At 38.9% G+C, this 27,556-nt stretch overlaps 1 protein-coding gene across 1 annotated transcript; it reads right to left on the bottom strand.

The window, feature by feature from the left end:
• Positions 1–2,673: 2,673 nt before the first annotated feature.
• LOC139310150 (vomeronasal type-2 receptor 26-like) lies at positions 2,674–15,564 on the bottom strand. The gene is made up of 4 exons (XM_070934307.1): positions 15,283–15,564; positions 12,408–12,704; positions 11,892–11,970; positions 2,674–3,584 (listed from the first exon to the last, which is right to left on the bottom strand). Exons 1-4 carry the CDS (start codon positions 15,562–15,564, stop codon positions 2,674–2,676), a joined length of 1,569 nt encoding a protein of 522 aa, XP_070790408.1.
• Between the last annotated feature and the right edge of the window lie 11,992 nt (positions 15,565–27,556).

The following is a 27,556-nucleotide window of genomic DNA, read 5'->3' as shown; positions in this document are numbered from 1 at the left end:
CTCCCTGTAGCATCCCACTTTTCCCTTCTCCTCTTCCTTTTATAGAGTCAATCTATGGTATGTTACTTTTCCTATAAACTCTACATGAGTCCCTGCATAACTGCAAGGCGGCTGTTATATCATTTACCTCCATCAAAAAGGAAGGCTTTCCTAAATTTGTTAAAACCAAGGTCCAAAATAAAATTTGGGAGGGGTGTATGTGGGCAATGGGTAGGGCAAAATTGGTTGGCAGGATTGAAAAAAAGCATCAGGCATCAGATGTTGGGGTTTTCTTCCCAGTTGTGGGGAGCAGCTAGGAGCTGGTAGAATGGTTTAGGGGTGGAGAATTGTGGTGGGTGGAAATTGTGGTGTTGGACCTGGTCTTTGGGTGTTAAGTGAATTTCGTTGTATGGGTATACTGTGTATACATGTACAATGACAATAAAGTTATTTATGAATTGATTGATTGATTGATTTATAGAAGAGAATATCCATAGATCTGGGTTGAAATGTGGAGTTTGTGATGCTCTCTGAGCTTGGTGGTTTGCTTGCAGACATTTCATTACTTAACTTCAGTGGTGGTATTCAGCCGGTTATATCCGGTTCGGGTGAGCTGTGTGGGAGGCTCCGCCCAGCGGCCCGGACAGCATGACGTCCCGTTTTTGACACTCTGCATGACATCCATTTTTGATGGAAAGCCGTGCTCATGCGCAGAGCAGTGGTGGGTTTCAATTTTTTTTACTACCAGTGCTGTGGGCGTGGCTTGGTGGGTGTGGCTTGGTGGGTGTGGCAGGGGAAGGATACTGTAAGAATCTCCATTCCCTCCCCAATCCAGGGGAAGATTACTGCAAAATCCCCATTTCCTCCCGATCAGCTGGGACTTGGGAGGCAGAGAATAGATGGGGGCGGGGCCAGTCAGAATTTTTACTACCAGTTCTCCGAACTACTCAAAATTTCCACTATCGGTTCTCCAGAACTGGTCAGAACCTGCTGAAACCCACCTCTGGCGCAAAGGTGGCGCGTGTGGTCAGATTTGCAAATTGGTAGTGAAGGTAAGTGAATACTACCCCTGGTTAACTTGCATATGTGGTTTGGAAAGCTGAATTAAGTAAACTTGAAAACAATAAGCACACCAGAAGCTCTGAATTGAGAGAAAGATCTAAAGAGGGTAGGCTCCTCCTAAACTACCTACTGTAGGTGTATAATTTGTGAACTCTTTGATGTGATCATAAAAAGCAACACTTGGTCTAACACTGGAGAAGTAGTCTGAAAATGTTTTTTTTTTCCCTGACCATACACGTGTGCTATTTGCAGACCATATATCAGCAGTTGCAGGAACTTTGTTGGCACTTATTCATTAATCAATGTGGTGTGAGAAATTGCAGACCAGAAGCAAGTTTCAGATTAAAAAAGAGAATTTCCTCATTCTGTGACCTAACCTATCCCTTTTTACATAAAGTGTTATCTTAGGTTAGTTCCAAAACATAATAGAATATTACAGTGCAATTTAAATTGTTGTAAGCGAGGCAGAATTATTCTAAGATGGGTGGCCATAAAAATCATTTCTTAAAAAAAACCCAAAGAATTCAAAGAAATAAACTATATTGAGATGTAGTATGTCCTTGAGAAATGAGAATCATACAATATCAAATTGTCCTCATGAGAAACCTACACATAGAACAGGAAGCCAGACAGAATAGAATAGAATAGAATAGAATAGAATAGAATAGAATAGAATAGAATAGAATAGAATAGAATAGAATAGAATAGAATAGAATAGAATAGAATTCTTTATTGGCCAAGTGTGATTGGACACACAAGGAATTTGTCTTTGGTGGATATGCTCTCAGTGTACAATAAAATACATTCATCAAGAATAAAAAGATACAACACTTAGTGATAGTCAAGGTTACTAACAAGCTATCAAATCATACTAGGAAACAAATAAAAACAATATAAATTGAAAGATACCAGCAACATGGTTATAGTAATAAGTGTATAGTAATAATAGGATAGGATAGGGCAAAATGAAGTGACTCCAGGATGGTAAAGTAGTGAGACAAGGCAGTATTCCTCTGTTCTTATTTATTCATCCTTTATACTGAAAGGATATTAAGAGAATTTGGATTAGAAGAGGAACAAGGTTCTACATTGGTGGAGCAAACATCAATAACCTCCTCTATGCTAGCACACTTCATTTTCCCAAATCAACAATCAGATTGGCCCAGTTGATTTGGAGAAAAAAAAGTGGTGGCATAAAATAAATTCATTGCCCAGGCAGAGGAAGAAAACCTCAACCCATAACAACATGACATGAAAAGAAAGAAAACGAAACACATCAAAACTTCATAAAGATTAGCAAACGATTGTCATATCTTCTAAACATTAGATAAAGCAAATGTGTTTCTATAATACATATATACATATACATATGCATATGCATATGCATATACATACATACATACATTCATTCATACATACATACATACATACATATATTCTTCCTAAATATGGATTGTAGTAAAAGAAAGTAACAATTCAAAAGAAAATGATCTCTTACAAATCTCTAGCATATCTTATTATATCAGTCATAACTGAGACTTGAGAGAGTTTTTAGAACATGTAACAAAAATTTTACTTCCTACTATCCTATTTTATCTTAACAATAATTTGGGTAAGAAATAACTTTCAAAATCAAGAGCCCTCATTGTTTTTCATTATTAGTTGCTCCTTAGTGTTCATGTCAGGTCTCAGAATAAGGATGTAACATTTGGGGACAAAAATACAGCCCAGTAAGCCCAGGCTGGAGGCCAGGATGGAGAAGATCTGCACAGCGACCATGTACTTCCCTTTGGTGCTCAGGTAGGTGGGGACAAAGGAGATCCAAACACTGCAGAAGACCAGCATGCTGAAGGTGATCCACTTGGCTTCGTTGAAAGTCCCTGGAAGTTTGCGGGCCAGAAAAGCCACCAAGAAGCAGATGGCAGCCAGAAAGCCCATGTAGCCAAGGGCAGTGTAGAACATGATGGCTGAGCCTTCTTTACATTGCAGGAGGATTTCTCCTGGTTGAGAATGCAGGTCAGAATGTGGAAATGGGGGAGAAATTCCCAGCCATATAAGGCAGATACCCACCTGAACCCCAGAACACGACAAGACAATGGAGTTGGCCAGACTTTTCCCCAACCATTTCCTCATCCTGCTGTCTGGTTTTGTGGCCAAAAATGCCACCACCACCATGATAGTCTTGGCCAGCAAGGAAGAGACAGCAACTGAGAAAACAACACTGAAGGTGATTTGTTGAAGAAGGCAGGTCACTTTCTGGGGCTTACCAATGAAGAGAAGGGATGTCAAAAAGGAAAGCAGGAGAGAGACCAAGAGAATGTAGGTGAGATCCCGGTTGTTGGCTTTGACTATGGGAGTTTCTCGGTATTTGATGAAGATTCCTAGAATTAAGGCAGTGTTTAGAGACAAAAATAAGGCTGTGATAGCCAGGATAAGACCTAACATTTCTTTGTAGGACAGGAACGTTATGATTTTGGGGACACACTGATCTCGCTTCTTGTTGGAGTACTGTTCATCTGGGCACTTTTCACAATGTGCTGCATCTGGAAAACATGAATTGCCATTTATCTACTGATTCAGTGACATTTTATGCCTCATGACCAACTGACAAGAGGCAGGGTGTAGACACACTAGTGAAGATGTTTTTTACTCCTTTTTTTGCATTTTTTTTAAAAATAAAAATATTTCTATCATTAGAATAATGAAATTTAAAGGAAAAATGATTTACATTGGATGTTGACAATTGAATAACACAAAAAGATATAGTTACTAAGCAAGAATAAAGTAGAAAATGATTATAGAAAAACATTGCCACCATGCTTTCTCTTTATTTGCCAAGTGAAGAAGTATCTTTAGATATTATAAATTTTGCCATTGTGGCAAATTCTCTAATTTCACCTTCCAATGTGAAAATCACTGAGAAAATTTACGGGCTATTTACAGGACCGCCTGCTACCACCAATAGCCTCCCACCGACCAGAACACTCCCATAGAGAGGGACTCCTCCAGGTGCCATCGGCTAAACAATGTTGACTGGCGGCCCCCGGGGGAGAGCCTTCTCTGTGGGGGCACCTACTATCTGGAACGAGTTCCCCCCGGAGATACGGAGGATCCCGGATCTGCGTACCTTCTGTCGCGCGCTCAAGACTTTCTTGTTTCATCAGGCTGGCCTGACCTAAGTCTTTCCCCTTTTTAAATGGAAATTTTAAATTTGGTTTTAAAATATTGGGGTTTTAAATTCAGCCAAATTATTTAATTCGTTTTATTCTATTTTAAATTTTGTATTTATATTGTTTTATTTTATGGCTGTTCACCGCCCTGAGTCCTTCGGGAGTAGGGCAGTATACAAATTCAATAAAACTAAAACTAAAACTAAAATGTGTCATTCCAATTCTGTACCAGATTTGTAGAATTATACCTCAAAAAAATATTTGGGGTTTCAATTCAATGTTTGTTTACGTTTTTTCCTGAATATTCTGATGTGTTTCATTCTCTGAATTCTTTTGAGCTTGTTTGCATAACAACCACAAATGATAAAATATTCCTTCTTTGTTATAGGATTTCCAACATTTATTGTTATATGATTTGTCTGTTTTATCGATTGTTGATACAATTGTATACTGTCTGTAAAACATTTCCGCTTATAACCTGGAGTAAATTTTCTGGATTTTTTCCCCCCAAAGCTGTGCTCATTTTTGTATTGCAGTTATGTTAGAGTTTGCAGCAATCCAACTAGCACACAAGTAAATAATTCAGCAGGATTCATGTATAAAAGAAACTTCTTTATATACAGTAATATAAAGCATGATGCATTTGTACAATACCCATGCAGCAGAAGCCAGAACCAGAACTCAGAATCCAGAAGCACAGAATCAATATAATCACAGAAGCTATATAATACAGAGGCTATATTGGAAGGACAAAGCAACTCTTATATACAAATCAGTCAAGCTAAACCATGCCCAGGCTCTGAGCCATCTGGGTCACCAAACAGTCCCTATTAGCTTACCTGTTACTATGTCTATTCTAAATCATTAACTCTCATATACTGACAAAGTATTTGTTTTATTTTTACATCCATTTTATCATACAGTTGTTTATTTGTTCCATCTCCAGGTCCTGTTTCAAAAATTATTTATCTATGCCTACGAATAGTTGATCTTGGCTTTGTATACCTGTTTCAAATTCTGTCATCTCTCAAGGTTTTCCCATCTTTGTCAATATTACCTTTTACTGTTTCAGCAGTTTCTGAAAACATCCACCTGTCAGGTTCCAGATCAGTACGAGAAAGGAAAATGCCAGACAACAGTGTGAAGTTTGTTGTAGAGATTTTATCTTCCGTGCTCCGGCACGTTCTAACAATCACCCAGTGCAGGTTCAGTGAAATATTGTCAGCTCTAGCTTCTCTGTGCTCCCACCACTGTTTTAAAGCTGACACACCCCACCCCGCTACTCCCCCCTGACTTCACACACACACCCCAGCCAGGAAGCCAATATATAGCGCCAGATGCTAGCAAGCCTCAATCAGTCCTTGTTTGCCTGGGTTATCGATCTCTGCTTAACCCTAGGAGAGCCCTAATTAATCCTGGGTGACCTGGGCGGCGATGTTGCTCCAGATCAGGCTTGGGGCCTCTGCTCAGGCAGGTGTGGAAGTGGCTGGTTCCGGCCCAAGTGCCTGCTGTTTCCTGTCCGCCTCTCAGCTAAGAGGCGGTGGTGGTTCCGAAATTGGCAGGCAGGAGAGGGAGCCACTGGCCAGCACCAGGAAGAGGACTGGCTAGCCAGCCAGCAAGTGGAGGCAGGGTGAGGCTTCCTGGGCAGCTGGAATGTGGGGCGTTTTGCTCCATTGGTGGCCGTCCCCACTGGAAAGGCAGCCCCAACACAGTGGGGCTGACACCACCCTAGTAAAATACTACTTTTATTGAACACTAAACACTGCTGTGTCTTTTTTTTTTTCTGTTTACCAAATATGGATGCAGCATACTGGCATAGGAGATTAAATCTTAGTTGCTATATATGTCTCTAGAATAAAAGGCTGATGTACCTTTTTTGTCCTTGAGCCACCTACCTTCCTGGATGGAGATTGTTCCTTCTATGCATGGAGAGCAGTAATAACAGCACACTGGTTCTCCTTCTCTTGTGAGTTTGGTGTATCCTGGGAGGCAACTTTCAGTACACCTAGAAAAAGGGGCTTTCTAAACAGAAAGAAAATTATGGAAACATATGTTTAGGGCAGGGGTCTCCAACCTTGGCTACTTTAAGACTTGTGGACTTCAACTCCCATAGTTCCTCAGCCAGCAAAGCAAATGGATTATGAAAGTTGTAGCCCACAAGTCTTAAAGTTGCCAAGGTTGGAGACTCCTAGTTTAGGGAATTTATTTTAAAAGTGGAAGTCAATGAAAAGATGGGTTCATGAACTCAGAAGTTACTTTTAAGATCTTTTCTCAAATATAATGAAAATATTTTTGTTTGGGTGATTTCTGCAGCATATGATCTCAAAGTCCTCTCAATATTCAGCAAAGACTACTGGCTCTCCTGTCCAAACGTTTTTAGATTTCTGTTTGTAGACCAGTGAAATGCTATGGACATAGCATACTTAGATTTCAGCAAGGTATTCAATAAAATAGACCACAAGCTACTTCATGTAAGCTAGAAAAATGTGAGATAGACAGCATCATCACCAGATGGATTTGTAACTCTAAACCACACTCAACAAGTAGTACAAGTAATGTTACTACATCTACATGGAAGAAAGTAAGCAGTGGAGTAAGCAAACTAAGTTTCCATTTTAGGTCCAGTATTCTTCATTACCTTTATAAATGACTTAGATCAGGAAATAGAAAGGGAACTCATCAAATTTTCAGGTGACACTAAACTGGCAGTAATAGCCAACATCCCAGAAGACAAGCTCACCATCCAAAAGGATCTTGGCAGACTTGAACAATGAGTCCTATCCAACAAAATGAAATTTAATGTGGAGAAAAGCAAGGTTTTACACTTAGGCAGGAAAACCCAAAGGTACAAGTACAGGTTAGGTTTTGGTCACCACATTACAAAAAAAGATGTTGAGATATTGGAAAAAGTGCAGAGAAGAGCAACTAAGACAATTAAAGGCCTGGAGGCAAAAACATATGAAGAACGGTTTGCAAGATTTGGGTTTGGCTAGTTTAGAGAAAAGAAGGACTAAGAGGACATGATAGCAGTATTTCAGTATTTGAGGGGCTGCCACATAGAAAATGTGGTCAACTTATTTTCCAAAGCACCAGAGGGCAGGACAAGAAGCAATAGATGGAAACCAATCAAGGAGAGAAGCAACCTGGAATTAAGGTTGCTAACAGTGAGGACAATTAACCAGTGGAACAACTTGTCTTCAGAAGTTGTGGGTGATTCATCACTGGAGGTTTTTAAGAAGACACTGGGCAGCCACTTGTCTGAAGTGGTATAGGGTTTCCTGCTTGAGCAGGGGATTGGACTGGAAGATCTCCAAGGTCCCTTCCATCTCTATTCTGAATTTGTCTTTTGAACATCCAGTAAAATAAATATATGTAGTTCAGGGTTGAACTGTGGAGTCCTTGGTGTACTCTGATATGGTTGTTTCCTTGCAGACATTTCACTACTGGACTAGATAGCGTCATCCATGCTATCGTCAGGCACAGGATGCTATTATCATTGCACTGATAATGTTATCAAGCTGGGTAATAAAATATGTGTAAGCAACCATGCTGATAGAGCACCAAGGTCTGTACTGAGTTACACGCCCTGAGGTCAGGGGTGGGCTGCTAGGGGTTCACAGGGGTTCAGGAGAACCTCCAGCTAAGATTCTGTGCAGTTTAGAGAACCCCCAAATCCCACTCCTGGCTGGCCTTGCCCACTCCACCCCGCCCCTCCCTGGAGTCCCCAGGTGGCCTGTTTTGGATGCAGGTAAGTGCAGGGCACACACGGAGGCTCAGGGAGGGCAAAAAAAGGGCCTACCAGAAGTTCAGGCAGGCTGGAAACGGGCCCATTTCTGGCCTCCAGAGGGCCTCCAGAGCCTGGGGAGGCCGTTGGAACCCTCCCGGAGGAGGGAGGAAAGCCTCTGGAGCCCGGGAAGAGCAAAAAGATTCCCTCTTTATGGTGTAGGAGGCCGACTAGGCCACGCCCACCATGGCCACTCCCACCCAGCAACCGGGCAGAGAACCCCTTGCTAAAAATTTTTGAAGCCCACCCCTGCTCAGGGTCTAAGGGTTTTGTGTGGTTCCTTTAGCTTCCTTACAGGGAACAAACATCATTGGACTAGCTTTCCATCCTAACCTAGAACAATGCTGGCATTTCCACAGTTAGCAATCCAGGAGCCTTCTAGGAGAAATAGTAGCATCCCCTTCAACCAGTTTTTTTCATTAGCACAGAGACTCCATCAAAGTGTGATATAAAAGCAGGTGGAAACCTAGGAATGGATGAATAATAATAATAATATCCACAAACAGGCAGACCTGGTTACCTGGTGAAAGGAAGTTGGCCATACGATGACACTCTCATCGATAGAGAACTTGATATCCGCAGAGACTTCTTCTTTTCCAATATTCCCTATTTTCACCCCAGCAGAAGACTTGTTAGGAAATACTGCCCAGTCCATAATATCAAAGTCAGCAACAGGAATTCCAGCCTCATCCAGATAAACATCATCCACAGAAAGATTGTAAATCTGGAAGTTTCTAAGAAAAGGGTGGAGCTGAAAAGACATGGAGAATCACACTTGCCATGTGTACATTCTCTTTGGAGCCCTAAGTCAGAAGTGGGATATTCAGTTAGTGCCTCTGTCTGTCTGTGACAGGAAGATTATTCTCTTTCTCATTCCTTTCTTCCCTTCTTCTCTAACTCTTCCTTTCCCTCGCCCATCCTCTCATTCTTTCGGTCTCTTTCTCTCTCATACATAAACACATATGCATAAAGATTTTCTGTTCATTATTTTTGCCTGCTGTTTTATGAAATTTTTAACCATCTCCTTTTAATCCCTTGCGGGGTGGAGTCTGGTCAACTGAAAGGAGCTGAGTGTTTCCTGGCCAGATGCCCTTCCTGTCACCAATGCGGAGTTATATTCAGCAGATATATTCTCATTGTGCTCAGAGAGAGAACTATCTGCCTCTACCTAGGATCAAACTCACAGCTTTCTGATTGTGAGGTGAGAGCTCCACCTCTAAACCACCACACCACTTGTTTTATGACATTTTTAATCTCAGGTCAGAAACATGTTTTAACTCCAACAATCTCACCATCCTTCTAGGGTTGTTTCCCCACCTTTTGTGGTGAACTCCCATCGTTTTGGAAGGGCATCAAAACTCACTTTTGATAATTGGCTTGTATCCTTGAAGTGGGGCACTCACCACTGGAGGTCATTGTTGGGATAAGAAGATCTCATCCCAGTGCTGTCCTTCTCCTTGTTTCTTGTTTTTTAAAATAGCTTTATAAAAAATTTAATTGTTTTTCTGTTTATCTTTTTACTGTTTGTAAGCCACCCAGAGTGGCCTTATAGCTAAGAGGGATGGGTTATAAATTTAATCAATAAATAATAAATAATATTTTAGGGCCTTTGTAACCAACAATTGGTGGTGGAAAGCGAAAAGGTTGGGAGAAACGACAGGGCTCCAGATTCTAAGGTTTAATTTTCAAAGGAGAAAGAAAGATAAAAAGGATCTTGGGAGAATGAAAATGCAGAAGAAAATTGCCCGGTTATGTGACCAGGAAGTGGTAGTGAGAAGCAAGTCAACTGATCTGCTTGTTTTTTTGAAGATGCTGAAAAGAAAAAAAAACTTGACCATTCCTTGCATGGCAGGACAGGAACTACAGTACATCAGACCAATATTGGAATTTAACAATTTTGTTTATTTATTTATTTTTGTCAAGCATATATAAGATTACAGATAAAAGTATAAACATGATTATGAATACATGAAATGGATATAAATAAAAAGGGGACATTAGGACAGGGACGGTAGGCATGTTGGTGCGCTTATGCACGCCCTCTTTTCGGACCTCTTAGGAATGGGGTGAGGTCAACAATAGACAGTTTAAGGTTAACGTTTTGGGCGTTTGGGGATGAAACCACAGAGTCATCTAGTGCATTCCAGGTAGGGGTGGGTTCTAAATTTTTTTACTACCGGTTCTGTGGGCGTGGCTTATTTTGTGGGTGTGGCTTGGAGGTCATGTGACTAGGTGGGCGTGGCTAGCTGGTCAGAGTCATTTCTGGAAGGTCCTCGCACTTACGACCCGACTCATTTGTTTGCTTTTAACACTGATCAGCTGTAGGACGGCCCTTTGAAGCCCCGCGGCAAGAGTTTAAACAGTTTTTTTTCCTCTAGTCATCAGCTGGGACTCAGGAGGCAGCAATAGATTGGGTATGGGACCAAATAAAAGGTAAAAATAACGTGGGTGGGTGAGAGGGTGGGAGGGCGGGGGGGGAGAACCGGTTCGGTGACATCATATCGTCACCGCTACCGGCTCGGCCGAACCGGACCGAACCGGGAGGAACCCACCACTGATTCCAGGCATTCACCACTCTGTTGCTGAAGTCGTATTTTCTGTAATCGAGTTTGGAGCGGTTTACCTTGAGTTTCTATCTATTGTTTGCCCCTGTATTATTGAGTTTGAAGCTGAAGAAGTCATTGATGGGTAGGACGTTGTAGCATATAATTTTGTGTACTATGCTTAGGTCAGACCGAAGGCGGTGTAGTTCTAAATTGTCTAAGCCCAAAATTTCAAGTCTGGTGGCATAAGGTATTCTATTGCGAACAGAGGAGTGGAGTACTCTTCTCGTGAAATATCTCTGGACTCGCTCAATTGAGCTCAAAATATACGTTAAGTGAGTTTTATCCCATTTTATCCCATTTCTTGCCACAGTTGTTAAGTGAATCTGGGTGCTCCATTGACTTTGTTTTTCAGAAGGTTGCAAAAAGTGATCACATTACCCCGGGATGCTGCAATGGTCATATGTATGAACCAGTTGCCAAGCATCTGAAGTTTGATCACATGATCATGGGGCTGCTGCAATGGTCGTAACTGTGAAAACTGGTCATAAGTCACTTTTTTCAGTGCTGTTACTACATAAGACCAATATTGGAGATTAAGACAGAATACGATGGTTACTGAGGCATCTGGTACTTATTTATTTCACAAATATATGAAAAGGTTCCCTCTCTCTTGAGACAATGTCTATTCTTACGAGCATCCTGAAGCAACATACCCGGTTTGGTCTGGAAGATTCAGTAAGAAGAATCTGTCTTTTTCTCTCTAAGCCTCCACATTTGGTCAGAAAAAGTAGTAGAAACTGACATATTAGAAATAGGAATTCCCCCCATTCAGGGGTGGGTTTCAAAAATTTTAGCAACGGGTTCTCTGCCCGGTTGCTGGGTGGGTGTGGCCATGGTGGGCGTGGCCTAGATGGTCTCCTGCACCACAAAGCGGTGGGGGGGGGTGTTTTTGCCCTTTCTACAAGCTTCCGGAAGGGTGAAAACGGCCTCCCCTGGCTTTGGAGGCCATCTTGAGCCTGGAAAGAAACACATTTCCGGCCTTCCTGAACTTCTGGTAGGCCCATTTTTTGTCTTCCCCGAGCCTCCTCGTGCGCCCTGCACTTACCTGCATCCAAAATGGACCGTGTGGGGACTCCTTGGAGGGGAGGGGCGAAGTGGACCAGGACAGCCAGGAGTGGGATTTGGGGGTTCTCTGAACTGCACAGAATCTTAGCTAGAGGTTCTTTCGAACCCCTGCGAACCCCCGCAGCCCACCCCTGCCCCCATCCCCATCTATCCCTCCTTACATCTAACATAACATTTAAGAAATGAAAGGAAACCATTAGTGGAATTTTGTAATAGAAGTCCTACCTGCCATGGCTGTGTTATCTGGGGTGTCTGATGGTCCCCAACACGCATCCTCCTCTTGCTCAATTGGTAGGAAGAGGCACTACGGAGAACCCAGGCCACAACCTGGATTATTGTGGAAATACTGGAGCCATCCTCGGATAGGATTCTTTCAACCAAATCCTGGGGTGGGGTTTCCCAGCTCTCTTTTTCCAGGCATGTATTCCAAGATTTCTTAGACAACAAGGGGCTTGAATAGGAACACTGAAATGCTGCCTCCCCAAAATTCCGCGTAGCAGAGTAATGTGAATTAAAATCATAATATTGTGTCCTTTTCTTGGTCTGAGTTGTGAAGGATAACAAAAGATGATTATGCTGGAGATTAAATAATCGGTTAAAAAATCTCACACTTATATCGGACAAAGCTGTGGCAATCCATACTTTTTCCCCAAACAGGATTTCACTAGCCTCAACTTCTCGTATTAGAATTGCTAGTATTAATGTGGCCTGAAAGTTCAAGTGACAAACAAGACTTTTTACTTTAGTGTCACTAAAATATTGAAGAACATCCTTGTTCTTCCCCACTTCAATAACCATTGGTAAGCTTTCTGAGAAGGCAACACAGACGCCTTTCTTTAGGGCTTCTGGCACAAAGGTTCTTCTGAATTTTTCCCCACTTTCATTGTCCGGAGCAGCGAGGCCGATCCACGTCCATCGGAAATACAGGAGCAACTTGACAATTGCTGAGTGAGGAGGTTCTTGTTTTGGAGTCACCCGGTAGAAAAAAGGGAAATGATGTTTCTGCTCTGGAATGTGGCTGATGACCCCATAATTAATCTAAGATGTAAGAGAAAAAAAATGGTAGATTGCTTTGTTTTTAAGGACAACAGTAAGTCCTTACATATCAAGGCTCTATGGAAGAGAACTTCCTTCCCTCTGTTCTTGAGTTTGTACCATGAAATGTCACCTCAGTCTCTGTATCACTTGCCTAGTATTTACAGTCATTGCCTATTAGCAACTTTCTGCCAAAATTACAGGAGGAGAAATAGTTGTAGGATGCATAAACAGAGGGATAGAATCAAGATCAAGATATACCACTTTATAATGCCTTGGTAAGGCCACACTTGGAATACTGCATTCAGTTTTGGTCACCATGATGCCAAAAAGATGTGGAGACTCTAGAAAGAGTGCAGAGAAGAGCAACAAAGATGATTAGGGGACTGGAGGCTAAAACATATGAAGAACGGTTGCAGGAACCGGGTATGTCTAGTTTAATGAAAAGAAGGACTAGGGGAGACATGATAGCAGTCTTCCAATATCTCAGGGGCTGTCACAAAGAAGAGGGAGTCAAACTATTCTCCAAAGCACCTGAGGGTAGGACAAGAAGCAATGGGTGGAAACTAATCAAGGAGAGAAGCAACTTAGAACTAAGGAGAAATTTCCTGACAGTTAGAACAATTAATCAGTGGAAAAACTTGCCTCCAGAAGTTGTGAATGCTCCAACATTGAAAGTTTTTAAGAAGAGGTTGGATAACCATTTGTCTGAAGTGGTGTAGGGTTTCCTGCCTAAGCAGGGGGTTGGACTAGAAGACCTCCAAGGTCCCTTCCAACCAGTGTTGAAATCTCAACCGTTTGCTGGCTGCGCATGCGTGCTGGGCACCAAATATGTACTGTGTACATGTATGCACAGTGCCCACCATGCACCAAATGCATGGCGAACAGGTTGTAAAAAAATGCTTTTAAAAAGTTTTTAAAAAGGCTCTGACAATTGTGTGCCACAGCTCTGATCGTCAGACCCTCTTTTTTTTTTACTTTTTAAAAGCATTTTACTTTAGGCATGCCTGAAAAGTAAAAATGCTTTTAAAAAGTTTTTAAAAAGGCTCTGACAATCGCGCGCCACAGCTCTGATCATCAGACCTTCTTTTTTTTTTTTTTTACTTGTTAAAAGCATTTTTACTTTAGGCATTTAAAGAATGCCTAAAAAGTAAAAAAAAAAAAAAAAGTTCTGATGATCAGCTAAGCAATGCGCGATCTTCAGAACTTTTTTGTTTTGTTTGGTTTTAAAGCATTTTTAACTACCGGTTCTGGAAAACCGGTAGTAAAAAAATGCTAAAAAAATAAAATAAAAAAAAAAAGTTCCAACAATCATGCATCTCTCAGCTGATCGTCGGAACTTTTTTTTTTTTTTACATTTTTTACTACCGCTTCGGGTGAACCGGACCGAACTGGGAGCATTGCACCCCTGCTTCCAACTCTGTTATTCTATTCTGTTCTAAATATGACAATTTTTTCACATCTTCAGCAGTGCAAGGACAAAGGACAAAACACTGTTATAAAACCAGCTCAGCTACATATGTCTCAGTAATGCCCTAGGGATGATGGAATTATATGTGAACTCAGCAGAAAAAAGAAAGTTGGGCAGGATTTTTTTGTGTGTGTCTTTAAATACAAATAAAAAATCGCTAAAGCAATATTTTTCATTTTTTTTCTTCCAGTATAGGATGATTTAGAGCAGGGGTCTACAACCTTGGCAACTTTAAGACTAGTGGACTTCAACTCCTAGAGTTCCTCAGAATTCTGGGAGTTGAAGTCTACAAGGGTCTTACAATGTAGGGTTTTCATCTTCTTCTTCTTTTTTTTTTTAATTTTAAAAAGAAAAAGAAAAGTTGCCAAGATTGAAGACCAGAGGTGGGTTTCAGCAGGTTCTGACCAGTTCTGGAGATCCAGTAGTGAACATTTTCAGTAGTTCGGAGAACCGGTAGTAAAAATTCTGACTGGCCCCGCCCCCATCTATTCTCTGCCTCCCAAGTCCCAGCTGATCAGGAGGAAATGGGGATTTTGCAGTAACCTTCCCCTGGATTGGGGAGGGAATGGAGATTTTACAGTATCCTTCCCCTGCCTTGCCCACAAAGCCACGCCCACAAAGCCACGCCCACAGAACCGGTAGTAAAAAAATTTGAAACCCATCACTGTTGGAGACCCCTGGTTTAGAGCATTTCAGTTGAACTATGAATGAAGGTTTGTTCAACTTGCTTAGCGCATTGTAAGCTGCCCTGAGTCTCCGGAGAAGGGCGGCATATAAATCAAATTTTTTTAAAAAACTGCAAAAATGGAAACCATTTCAGGGCTTCTTTAAGCTCCATTGGCTCACTAATTTTATTTATTATTTTTCCTTTTGAGACATGGTGGCGCAATGGTTAGAATGCAGTACTGCAGGCTGCTTCTGCTGCCTGCTGGAAGCCTCAAATCTCACCAGGCTCGAGGCTGACTCAGCCTTCTATCCTTCTGGGCAATATGCTGACTCTGTAAACTGCTTAGAGAGGGCTGTAAAGCACTGTGAACTGGTATATGTCTAAGTGCTATTGCTTTTGGGGGCTATTTGCAGAGTGAAATTAGCTTCAATATTCATTCATACCTGTGGGATTTTGTAGACGCTCAGCATGGTGGAAATTTGACTAAAGAGATCAGAATCAGTGTCTTCAAGCAGAGGCAAAAGATTATTTTGCTTTCCACAGCTATAGTTTGGGACACTCTCCTGCCCCGCAGACAGCAAATCCATCATGACCTCATATGTTAACCTTGCATTGTAAAAGTTCTCATAGATGTTGTAGCCCAGAGTGATGTTTGGTAAGAGCTTTGGGTTCTGGTTGACCTGATGAGTGGCAAAGAAGAAAGGCAGGACATGCCAGAAGCTCATACTCTGTATACTGCAAGATAAGAAACTTTAGTTGGTTTTCATCTCAATGTAGGGTTTTCATCTTCTTTCTTTTTTTTTTAATTTTAAAAAGCAAAACTTTATTCATTTTTAAAAGAAAAACATTTAAAACATACAAAGACTTGATTAAGTTAAAAGTTAACTTATCAAGAAACAAATCTGCATATACATGTACAATAATCAACTTCAACTACTAATTATATATATATACAGATATACAAACCTACAGTGACATATTTCATTTTCTATCTATCTTGACAGTGCATTTTCCTTTACTTATAATAATTTCATCTAATTTTCATCTCAACCCATTTGGCCTCCTTTGATTTATCCACTGGTACCATCTATTCCATATTCTAAAGTATTTTGAGTCCTCCTTATCTTGTAACTCTAAAGTTAATTTGTCCATTTCTGCGCATGTGTATATCTTTTGCATTAGCTCCTGATCAGTTGGCAATCTATTTGTTTTCCAAAGTTGTGCTACTGCTAGTCTGGCCATCGTTATTATGTGAAGTATTAAGTATTTTGTATCATTCCTAATGTTCTTTTTGATCATACCTAATAGAAAGATTTCGGGTTCTAATTCAATTTCACAATCTGTTATTTCTGCTATCCATGTTTTAATCTTGTTTCAATATTTTTTAATTTCTGGGCAGAGCCACCAAGCATGATAAAAAGTTCCCTGTGCTTTTTTACACTTCCAGCAAGTTGGATTTACGTTTGGGTACATTTTTGCTATGAATCTTCAATTCATAATATCACATCATATTTCCTGAAGCTATTCCTTTATATATTTATAACTAATCAATTGAATTGCTGTCTTATGAGTCTAGTCTGGAAACTGGACAATCGAACAATCTGAAGTTAGTTATGGAATGCATCACCCTCTCATGTATCTCTAACGCTGTAGCCCACTCATGGTGATGTTTGGTAACAGCTTTGGATGCTGGTTGATCTCATGAAGAGCAAAGAAGAAGGGTAGGATGTGCCCGAAGCTCATAATGAGTATACTGTAAGTGAAGAGATTTCATTTTGGTTTTGAGTTTTTCATGTTCAATTCATTAAAAAAAACAACACCATATCACATTTCTGAAGCTGTTCCTTTAAAAACATTTATAAGACATCATTTGTATTGCTCTCTTATGAATCTACTATGGAAAGTTCAGAAATCTACAGTCTGAAATCAATGTTGGAATGCATTATGCCCTTATGTATAAAATAATCTGGTTGGCCTCTTGAAGGGGAAAGTAGGACAGGATCACGTCAAAAGCTCCCTACCCATATGTAATGCAGGAAATACTGCCAGAAATTCATTGTTCAATGAAAAAAAAAGTCAGATCCCTGTATCATTCATTTACCGTGATGGACTTTCCTTGGGTCTTCATATCAGAAGATCAGCCCCATTGATACCCCATTGACACAAGTGGGACCTTCTTTTCCATACTTTTCTTTAGGGTCAAAGTGACCCCAATTACAAGTTTTGGACCTGATCCCAACTTTTATTTTCTCTAAATGACTCAGAGGGGCATTCCGACAGCAAATCCTATATTATTCTAATCATGGATAAAATGTCTGAGCAACTGGATGGTTTTATTTAAAATTCACTTCAGAAAACCATATTCATATGAAAATACAGTCTTTCCCCTTTTTCTTGAGATTTGTTCTAGGATTACTTTGATTTCTAATTGTTAAGAATGACCCCCTTCTGACGACTTTTATATCTTTTAATTTAATTTTATTTCTTTCATATTGTTCTTCCATATTGTGTTTGAAATTTTGCCTCTCAGCGTGCAAAAGTCAGAAGAAAACAAGAATTTGCTAGCCATGATAAAGCCTAGAATATTACGAGAAAAGAGTTGATAAACAAGTGGCCTTAATCTTCTTAGACGCACAAAAGGCCTTTGACAATCTAAATTGGAACTTCCTCATATTGCAACTAGAAACCATGGACTTTGGTGCTAAATTTTTACATATGATTAGAAGAGTATATTCCCTCCAAACGGCCAAAATTATGATTAATGGAGATATGACTGAGAATCTGGATATACAAAAGGGTGTGAGACAGGGCTGCCCCTTATCCCCACTATTGTTCATAATTTCATTGGAAATATTACTAAATGAAGTCAGGAAAGATGCTGAAATAAAAGGTTTGAGAACACGGAAGGAAGAGTATAAATTGCAAGCCTTCGCTGACGACGTGGTATTTATAATGGAGCAACCGGAAATAACAGGAACCAAACTTCTAGCGAAGATAGAGGAATATGGAAGAGTCGCAGGGCTTAAAATTAACAAACAAAAAACTAAAGTATTAACAAAGAATTTGACAAAGGTACAGGAGACAAAACTAGAAGACAAATTAGGAATACAAATTGTAAAGAGAATAAAGTATCTAGGAATCTGGCTTACTGCTAAAGCAATAACAATTAGAGAAGACAATTATAATAAATTAATGAAACAAATTAGAAAAGACTTGGAAACATGGAACAAATTACAACTGTCATTCCTAGGGAAAATTGCATCCATAAAAATGAATATACTGCCTAGATTACTCTACCTTTTTCAAGTATCCCCAATCTGGCCAGGAAAGAACTTTTTTAAGGACCTTAATAAAATAATAACAAAATTTATCTGGAATGGGAAAAGGGCCAGAATCAAAATAAAATGCATGCAAGACATTCGGGAAAAAGGAGGTTTAGGCCTACCGGACTGGGAGTTATATTATAAAGCAGCGGCGCTAAACTGGATAAGGGACTGGATAGACCTTAAGAATAAAAGAATGCTATCACTAGAGGGCTTTGAATTACAACGCGGATGGCACGCCTTTTTGTGGGAGGGAAAGGACAAGCACCACGGATACTTCCAGCAACATATTATCAGAGAATCACTGTACAAATCATGGCAAGAGATTAGGAAACATTATACCAAGATTCCACGATGGCTATCGACAATGGAAGCACTAATATATCCCAATGCCATGGATATAGAGAAAATGAGGACTTACAAAGAATTACTGAACAGTGAAGGAGAATTACAAACAAGACAAGAATTACAAAATCAGGGTATAGACATTGATTGGTGGCCATACATGCAAATAGAATCAAGATATAAAATTGATCGGGCACAATTTGGATTCCAAAATGAACCAAATGAATTGGATAAAATATTACAAAGTACAGATCAGAAAATGATTACCAAAATTTATAAGTACCTATTAAAATACAAATTAGAAGAGGAGGCTGTCAAAGAGAATATGATAATATGGGCCAAAAATATAGGATATACTATTGAATTGGATAAGTGGGAGAACCTGTGGAAGATAAATTACAAGATGACATTGTCTATACCCTACAAGGAAAACCTTTATAAAATGTTCTACCGATGGCACCTCCCACCGGCGCGCCTAGCCAAGATGTTCCCAAATACATCTCCGATGTGCTGGAAATGTAAATCACAGAAAGGGACATATTATCACCTCTGGTGGCTATGCCGAAGGGCAAAACAATACTGGCAACAAATCAAAACAATGATTGAAGAAATTACGAAACAAAAACTGGAAATGAGGCCGGAAACCTTTTTATTGGGAATAATCACAGCACAATATACCAAAGAAATAAAGTATCTGATTATCCATATCCTCACAGCAGCACGTATACTCTTTGCCCAACATTGGAAATCTGAACAGCTACCCACAGAAGACAAAATAATAGCTAAAATTACAGAATGTGCAGAATTGGATAAGCTCACAAAAGAAATACAAGAGAAAGATGATACTGATTACTATTTAGTATGGCAAAGATGGTACAGCTGGCTGGAGGCAAAAATAGGAATATAAGATTACTTTCGACTATTTAATAGAAATGCATAGAAGTAAATAAGGAGTCAACTATATATGTATATATATAACTAAGTAAATAGGCGACTGTAGATATTGATACAAATAGAAATATGAAAAATAACCCACCGTTGTAAATATCTTCTAAGAGTCAGTCATTGGACTGAATTGATGTGTGTTCGTTTTGTATGTTGTTTCAATGTATTTATATTGGTTTTGTTTTTTCTTTTTATTATTAATAAAAACTATTAAAAAAAAAAAAGATCAGCCCCATTGACACCCCATTGGCACAAGTGGGACCTTCTTTTCCATACTTTTCTTTAGGGTCAAAGTGATCCCAATTACAACTTTTGGACCTGATCCCAACTTTTATTTTCTCTAAAAGACTCAGAGGGGCATTCTGACAGCAAATCCTATATTATTCTAATCATGGATAAAATGTCTGAGCAACTGGATGGTTTTATTTAAAATTCACTTCAGAAAACCATACTCATATGAAAATACAGTCTTTCCCCTTTTTCTTGAGATTTGTTCTAGGATTTCTTTGATTTCTAATTGTTAAGAATATCGCTATGGAATTTTTCTGCTAAGTACGAGCCCATTCTGATGACTTTTACATCTTTTAATTTAATTTTATTTCTTTCATATTGTTCTTCCACAGTAGAATAGAATAGAATAGAATAGAATAGAATAGAATAGAATAGAATAGAATAGAATAGAATAGAATAGAATAGAATAGAATAGAATAGAATAGAATTCTTTATTGGCCAAGTATGATAGGACACACAAGGAATTTGTCTTTGGTGCATATGCTCTCAGTGTCCATAAAAAGAAAAGATACATTTGTCAAGAATCATAAGGTACAACACAATGATAGTCATAGGGTACAAATAAGCAATCAGGAAACAATATCAATATAAATCATAAGGATACAAGGAACAAAGCTACAGTCATGCAGTCATAAGTGGGAGGAGGTGGGTGATAGGAAAGATGAGAGGATTAATCGTAATAGTAATGCAGATTTAGTGAATAGTTTGACAGTGTTGAAGGAATTATTTGTTTAGCAAAGTAATGGTGTTCGAGGAAAAACTGTTCTTGTATCTAGTTGTTCTGGTGTGCAGTGCTCTATAGCATTCTTTTGAGGGTAGGAGTTGAAATAGGATAGGAGTAGCATATACTGTTTGTAAATTTTGTCTCTCAGCATGCAAAAGTCAGAAGAAAACAAGAATTTGCTAGCCATGATAAAGCCTCCCCTTGCCCCATTCCATTGTTAGTCATTAAATCCCTAATATTAAACTTAATATTCCTTTGCCATAAAATAATTTACTTTTATTGTTATTATCTTTTCAGACAGTATTCTGCATAGAATAATCTATTTCCATAATTTTCAAAAATAGATGGCTTGACATATATGTTAATATTAAAAATTATAGCATATAAAGGTTTTGGTATATATTAGCCACAACAGATATTAATCATTATACCTTGCAATGATCCTATAGTTACATACTATTAATATTAATGTTTTAAATAATTTTTTTCATTGTATATAAGAATTAATTTCTATTTCAAGACATATATTAATACAGTAACAACCACTTACCAGAAATGGACTTTTTTTTTTTTTTGAAACATCTGAAATGGCCTCTACCACATTCATTTCTCTTTTAAATCAGATAGATGGTGTTTTCAGGGACAATAAACAAAATTATATTCTATTCTAAATAAATTTAAATAAAACACAACCAGGGCTGTGTTTTTCCTGGCATGGTCCTTGGCTTCTTTATTTTTTTTTAGGGATTTCATTAATTTAAACAAAAAGTAAGCAGAAAGATGGTGATGCTGCCACCCAAAGCAAAATGCCAGCCTCCTTTTGAGAGACCAAATTGCGCTCAAGCCATTTTATGAAAGAAAACTGAAAGCCAACAGGTGAGGACTTGCCCAGGAAGGAAAAAGATGAGAGATCAAAGAGAGATAGAGCCAGATAGACAGATTAAGAGATAGAGATTCAGTAGATTGAAGAGATAGAGATGATAGAGACAGAGACAAAGAGATAGATAGATAGATAGATAGATAGATAGATAGATAGATAGATAGATAGATAGATGATAGATAGATGGATGGATGGATAGATAGATAGACAGATAGACAGACAGACAGACAGAGGCAGATAGACAGAGACAGACAGACGATAGATAGATAGATAGATAGATAGATAGATAGATAGATAGATAGATAGATAGATAGATGATAGATAGACAGACAGACAGAAACAGAAAGACAATAGATAGGTAGATAGATAGATAGATAGATAGATAGATAGATAGATAGATAGATAGATAGATAGATAGATAGATAGGTAGGTAGGTAGGTAGGTAGGTAGGTAGGTAGGTAGGTAGGTAGGTAGATAGACAGACAGAAACAGACAATAGATAGATAGATAGATAGATAGATAGATAGATAGATAGATAGATAGATAGATAGATAGATAGATAGATAGATAGATAGATAGATAGATAGACAGACAGATCAATGGATGGACGGACAGGAGAGATAGAAAGATCAGTGCATCATTAAGAAAAACATTGATGAGAATGGGAAAATAAGATGAAACAGTTTGACTTCAGCTAAGAGGCAATCCTGTAATTCTCCCTGGCATCACAGACAGTTATTTTGTGAAGAGCACCCCCATCCCTAATTTAAGTCTTTTCCTTAAAGGAAATGAAGATGGGAAAAGACCTAGTACCAGGAAATGGAAACCATTGATATTTTTAAAAACAAACAAACAAACAACAACAACAACAAAAGGATAAAATGAATCACTAGGCTTATGTAGATATCAGGAATTACCTTTGAAATCTGTTGTTTGGTGGTTTAAAGAAAATGTATGGTTGAAATATAGTGATAGTTGTAGATATGATTGCACTAATCAGGAAGTCTCCTGGCTTGTAGTAATTGAATCTATGTTCTTCCTCTTTCTGCACATTCAATGGGCATTTGGTCCTCATTGTACCACAGGGAAACTGGGACACCAGGAGAAGAAGCAGCAGCAGCAGATTTTCACATGTCATGATGGAGATCTTCTGTAGTTCTCTGACACAGGCACCACTGTCTTTGGCCTAAGAGCTGTTTAAGAAAAGTGTCTTGCCAAAGCCGACTTTATTAATAAAGATAAAATGAAATCCGGCACATTAAAATGAGCAAGATTACATCCAGACTTGCACAGACCTGCCTAAAGGAGTCTCACATATGCTCTCCATAGTCCTCGTGGACCAAATTTTTAGATATTTTTAATAAGTGTTCATGAATATTTGTCAAATCTGTTGTTGATGGATGGTGCGTATGAGAGATTTACTAGTATGCATGAGGGAAAAAAGCTTTGTATGACTCATGGGCATAGTTCTAATTTAAGACTTATCAAAATAACAATTCAGGTAACTTTTTATTCCCTTCACTCAAGAGACTTATTCTTAACAGAATAACAGAATCTGAGAGACATGTCTTTGAAAGAAATACTGCAATGAATTGAGTGAACTTTTAATGAGCCAAAAAAAAAAATATTTTATTTTTTTTAAAAAAATAATTTTATTGAATATACAATTTAAAAACATTAGACTTGGTGCGACTTATCTGGTACATACTTTTCTAACACTTTTTCTTTCATGTATATTTCAATATAACATCATGCATATTCCACATATACTTTTTATACATTCAATCACACTTCAGTTACATACATATTCCCTTTGTATCTATTCAAATCCAATTTAATCCAACAAATATTTCTTATATTATTTTATTTATTTTTCTCCCCTTTTCTTCACTTTTTGAGAGAATTAGAAACAGAGTCAAAAAGTTTTTTATTGATAAAAAAGAATATCTGTTTCCTGCTGGAAATGAGTTACTTTTCTGCTAAGATCTGATTCCCAGACTCAGGAATGTCCATACACATCTCCAACTCAAAAGACTGGGTTTGGGTCAGAGCAGGGTTGGGTTCTACTTATCTTTACTACCGGTTCGCAACAGGGCCGCGTGCACCATTCTGCATGCACAGAAGCATTCTGATGACATCGGGTTGGTGGGCGGAGCCTCCCACCAGTTTTACTACTGATTCTATAGAACCGGTGTGAACCGGGGTCAACCCACCAGTGGGTCAGAGCTGGGTTTCAGCAGGTTCTGACCAGTTCTGGAGAACCGGTAGTGGAAATTTTGAGTACTTCAGAGAACTGGTAAATACCACCTTTGACTGGCCCCGCCCCCATCTATTCTCTACCTCCCGAGTCCCAGCTGATCAGGAGGAAATGGGGATTTTGCAGTATCCTTCCCCTGCCACGCCCACCAAGCCATGCCATGCCCTCCAAGCCACACCCACAGAACCGGTAGTAAACATTTTTGAAATCCATCACTGGTTTGGGTGCTTGATGCCTATGCAGGATCAGGGTTTGGATATGGCTCAGTTACCTGTTTAAATGATGTTGGCCATATGATGGCACTTTCATTGATGAAATGCTTGATTTCCAAAGAGGCCACATTTTCTATCGTTCCAATTTTCACTCCAACATGTGATTGGTTGGGAAAGAAGTACTGAAATAAGTTGACTTTTAGCAGGCCAAAAATCCTTTATTGATTGAAAACAACATCAATTTTTTTTGCTGGAAATGACTTGATCCCCCCCCCCTTTTGTTTCTTTCATTATAGCATAGCCAATTCTTCCAAATTTTTTGCTTAATTCAAAACACCGTGAATTGAGATTGGTGTCTTCATCTCAGCACATAACATTTTCACACCAACAGTCAGAAAAGTCTGGATCTCGTGCAGAAAAGAAGGGGATTGGAGGCTAAATCACGAGGAACGGCTGCAAGAATTGTGTATGTCTAGTTTAATGAGAAGAAGGACTAAGACTGACATGATAGCTGTCTTCCTATATCTCAGGGGCTGCCACAAAATGGAGGGGGCCAACCTATTCTACAAAGCACCTGAAGGCAGGACAAGAAGCAACGGATGGAAACTAATCAAGGAACCTAGAACTAAGGAGAAATTTCCTGACAGTGAACACAATTAATCAGTGAAAGAACTTTCCTCCAGAAGTTGTGGATACTCCATCACTGGAGGTTTTTAAGAAAAGATTGGTCGACCATTTGTCTAAAATGGTATACGGTTTCTTGCTTGATCAGGGGGTTGAATTAGAAGGCCTCCAAGGTCCCTTCCAACTCTATTATTCTGTTAAAAAGGGAAAGGAGAGTATTTGTATGAGCAAATTACTAAGTCCAAAGTTATAACTGAGAAAACCAATAATATGAAATGAAAAGTAACAACACACCTCACACTCAACCTTCAACATGATCGACAAATGATTTCCCCTCATGTAAAAATTATATTGAGCAACTTCAAGTGGCCTGACATGGCTGCTGCTGTTCCGCTGGTGTGAGTTAGCCTTTGAAGTGAGTAGACGGAGGAAAAGTAGTTAAATTTAGGACTTGCGGAACTGGTGTCAGGTCCCAGATATTTCTACAGGGATGCTGGCATTTTGGTGGGAGGATAGGGGGAGGAATGGAATGATCTGTATATGAAGTTTCTGTTTCTTTTATTACTGTGTTAATCTCTATATGAAGTTTCTTTTTCCCTGCAATGATGTAGAGTGGGAGGGGTTTTGGTTAGCATTGCTTTAAATAGCTGCTTTTAAGTGAGAAGCTTCAGTTCTTGCCTAGATCTCTTGTTATCACAAACCTTCCAATAAAAGCTCTTTTTGGAACAACTGCAGTTTCAAGAGTCCTGCTTTCTTGTGAAGATTGGAGAGGCAACATCTTACAGCAGGTATGCTTTGATGTATGTATGTATGTATGTATGTATGTATGTATGTATGTATGTATGTACAGTATGTATGTATTTATTTATTTATTTATTTATTTATTTATTTATTTATGCACAGAAGGCTGTGCACTCAGATTTGCGAACCAGTAGGGAAGGTAAGTGAATCCCACCTTGGGGGGGGGGGGCGGGGGAAGGAAGAGTGTCAACTCATTTCCAGCAAAAAAAAATGATGTTGTTTTCTAACAATAAAGGATTTTTGGCCTGCTAAAAGTCTACTTATTTCAGTACTTCTTTCCCAACCAATCTCATGTTGGAGTGAAAATTGGAACGATAGAAAGTGTGGCCTCTTTGGAAATCAAGTGCATCATCAATGAAAGTGCCATCATATGGCCAACATCATTTAAACAGGTAACTGAGCCATATCCAAACCCTGATCCTGCATAGGCCTCAAGCACCCAAACCCAGTCTTTTGAGTTGGAGATGTATATGGACATTCCTGAGTCTGGGAATCAGATCTTACTAATGAACATTGAGGCAGAGAAGAAGAAAAACGACTAACTCATTTCCAGCAGAAAACTGATATTCTTTTCTATCAATAAAAAACTTTTTGGCTCATTAAAAGTTTACTCAATTTATTGATGTATTTCTTTCAAAGACATGTCTCTCAGATTCTGTTATTCTATTAAGAATAAGTCTCTTGGGTGAAGGGAATAAAAAGTTACCTGAATTGTTGTTTTGATAAGTCTTAAATTAGAACTATGCCCATGAGTCATACAAAGCTTTTTTCCCTCATGCATACTAGTAAATCTCTCATACGCACCATCCATCAACAACAGATTTGACAAATATTTATGAACACTTATTAAAAATATCTAAAAATTTGGTCCACAAGGACTATGGAGAGCTTGTGTGAGACTCCTTTAGGCAGGACTGTGCAAGTCTGGATGTAATCTTGCTCATTTTAATGTGCCGGATTTCATTTTATCTTTATTAATAAAGTTGGCTTTGGCAAGACACTTTTCTTAAACAGCTCTGAGGCCAAAGACAGTGGTGCCTGTGTCAGAGAACTACAGAAGATCTCCATCATGACATGTGAAAATCTGCTGCTGCTGCTGCTTCTTCTCCTGGTGTCCCACTTTCCCTGTGGTACAATGAGGACCAAATGCCCATTGAATGTGCAGAAAGAGGAAGAACATAGATTCAATTACTACAAGCCAGGAGACTTCCTGATTAGTGCAATCATATCTACAACTATCACTATATTTCAACCATACATTTTCTTTAAACCACCAAACAACAGATTTCAAAGGTAATTCCTGATATCTACATAAGCCTAGTGATTCATTTTATCCTTTTGTTGTTGTTGTTGTTGTTTGTTTGTTTTTAAAAATATCAATGGTTTCCATTTCCTGGTACCAGGTCTTTTCCCATCTTCATTTCCTTTAAGGAAAAGACTTAAATTAGGGATGGGGGTGCTCTTCACAAAATAACTGTCTGTGATGCCAGGAAGAATTACTGGATTGCCTCTTAGCTGAAGCCAAACTGCTCCATTTTATTTTCCCCATTCTCTTCAATGTTCTCCTGTTGGCTTTCAGCTCTGTCTGTCTATCTGTCTATCATCATCATCTCTATTATCTATCTATCTATCTATCTATCTATCTATCTATCTATCTATCTATCTATCTATCTATCTATCTATCTATCTCTTTGTCTCTGTGTCTATCATCTCTGTCTCTTCTATCTACTGAATCTCTATCTCTCAATCTGTCTATCTGGCTCTATCTTTCTTTGATCTCTCATCTTTTTCCTTCCTGGGCAGGTCCTCACCTGTTGGCTTTCAGCTTTCTTTCATAAGATGGCTTGTGGGCAATTTGGTCTCTCAAAAGGAGGCTGGCATTTTGCTTTGTGTGGCAGCATCACCATCTTCCTGCTTACTTTTTATTTAAATTAATGAAATCCTTAAAAAAAATAGAGAAGCCAAGGACCATGCCAGGAAAAACACAGCCCTGGTTGTGTTTTTTTTTAAATTTATTTGGAATAGAATATAATCTTGTTTATTGGCCCCGAAAACACCATCTATCTGATTTAAAAGGGAAATGAATGTGGTAGAGGCCATTTCAACTGTTTCCAAAAAAAAAAAAAATCAATCCATTTCTGGTAAGTGGTTGTTACTGTATTAATATATGTCTTGAAATAGAAATTAATTCTTATATACAATGAGAAAAATTATTTAAAATATTAATAGTATGTAACTATAGGATCATTGCAAGATATAATGATGAATATCTGTCATGGCTAATATATACCAAAACCTTTATATGCTATAATTTT

Source organism: Pituophis catenifer, unplaced genomic scaffold, assembly GCF_029215685.1.
Source record: "Pituophis catenifer annectens isolate HBS135680 unplaced genomic scaffold, rPitCat1.0.hap2 SCAF_2, whole genome shotgun sequence".
NCBI classification, from domain to species: domain Eukaryota; kingdom Metazoa; phylum Chordata; class Lepidosauria; order Squamata; family Colubridae; genus Pituophis; species Pituophis catenifer.
Note: the sequence above shows the minus strand (reverse complement) of the source record. Positions and strands in the feature narration are given on the sequence as shown.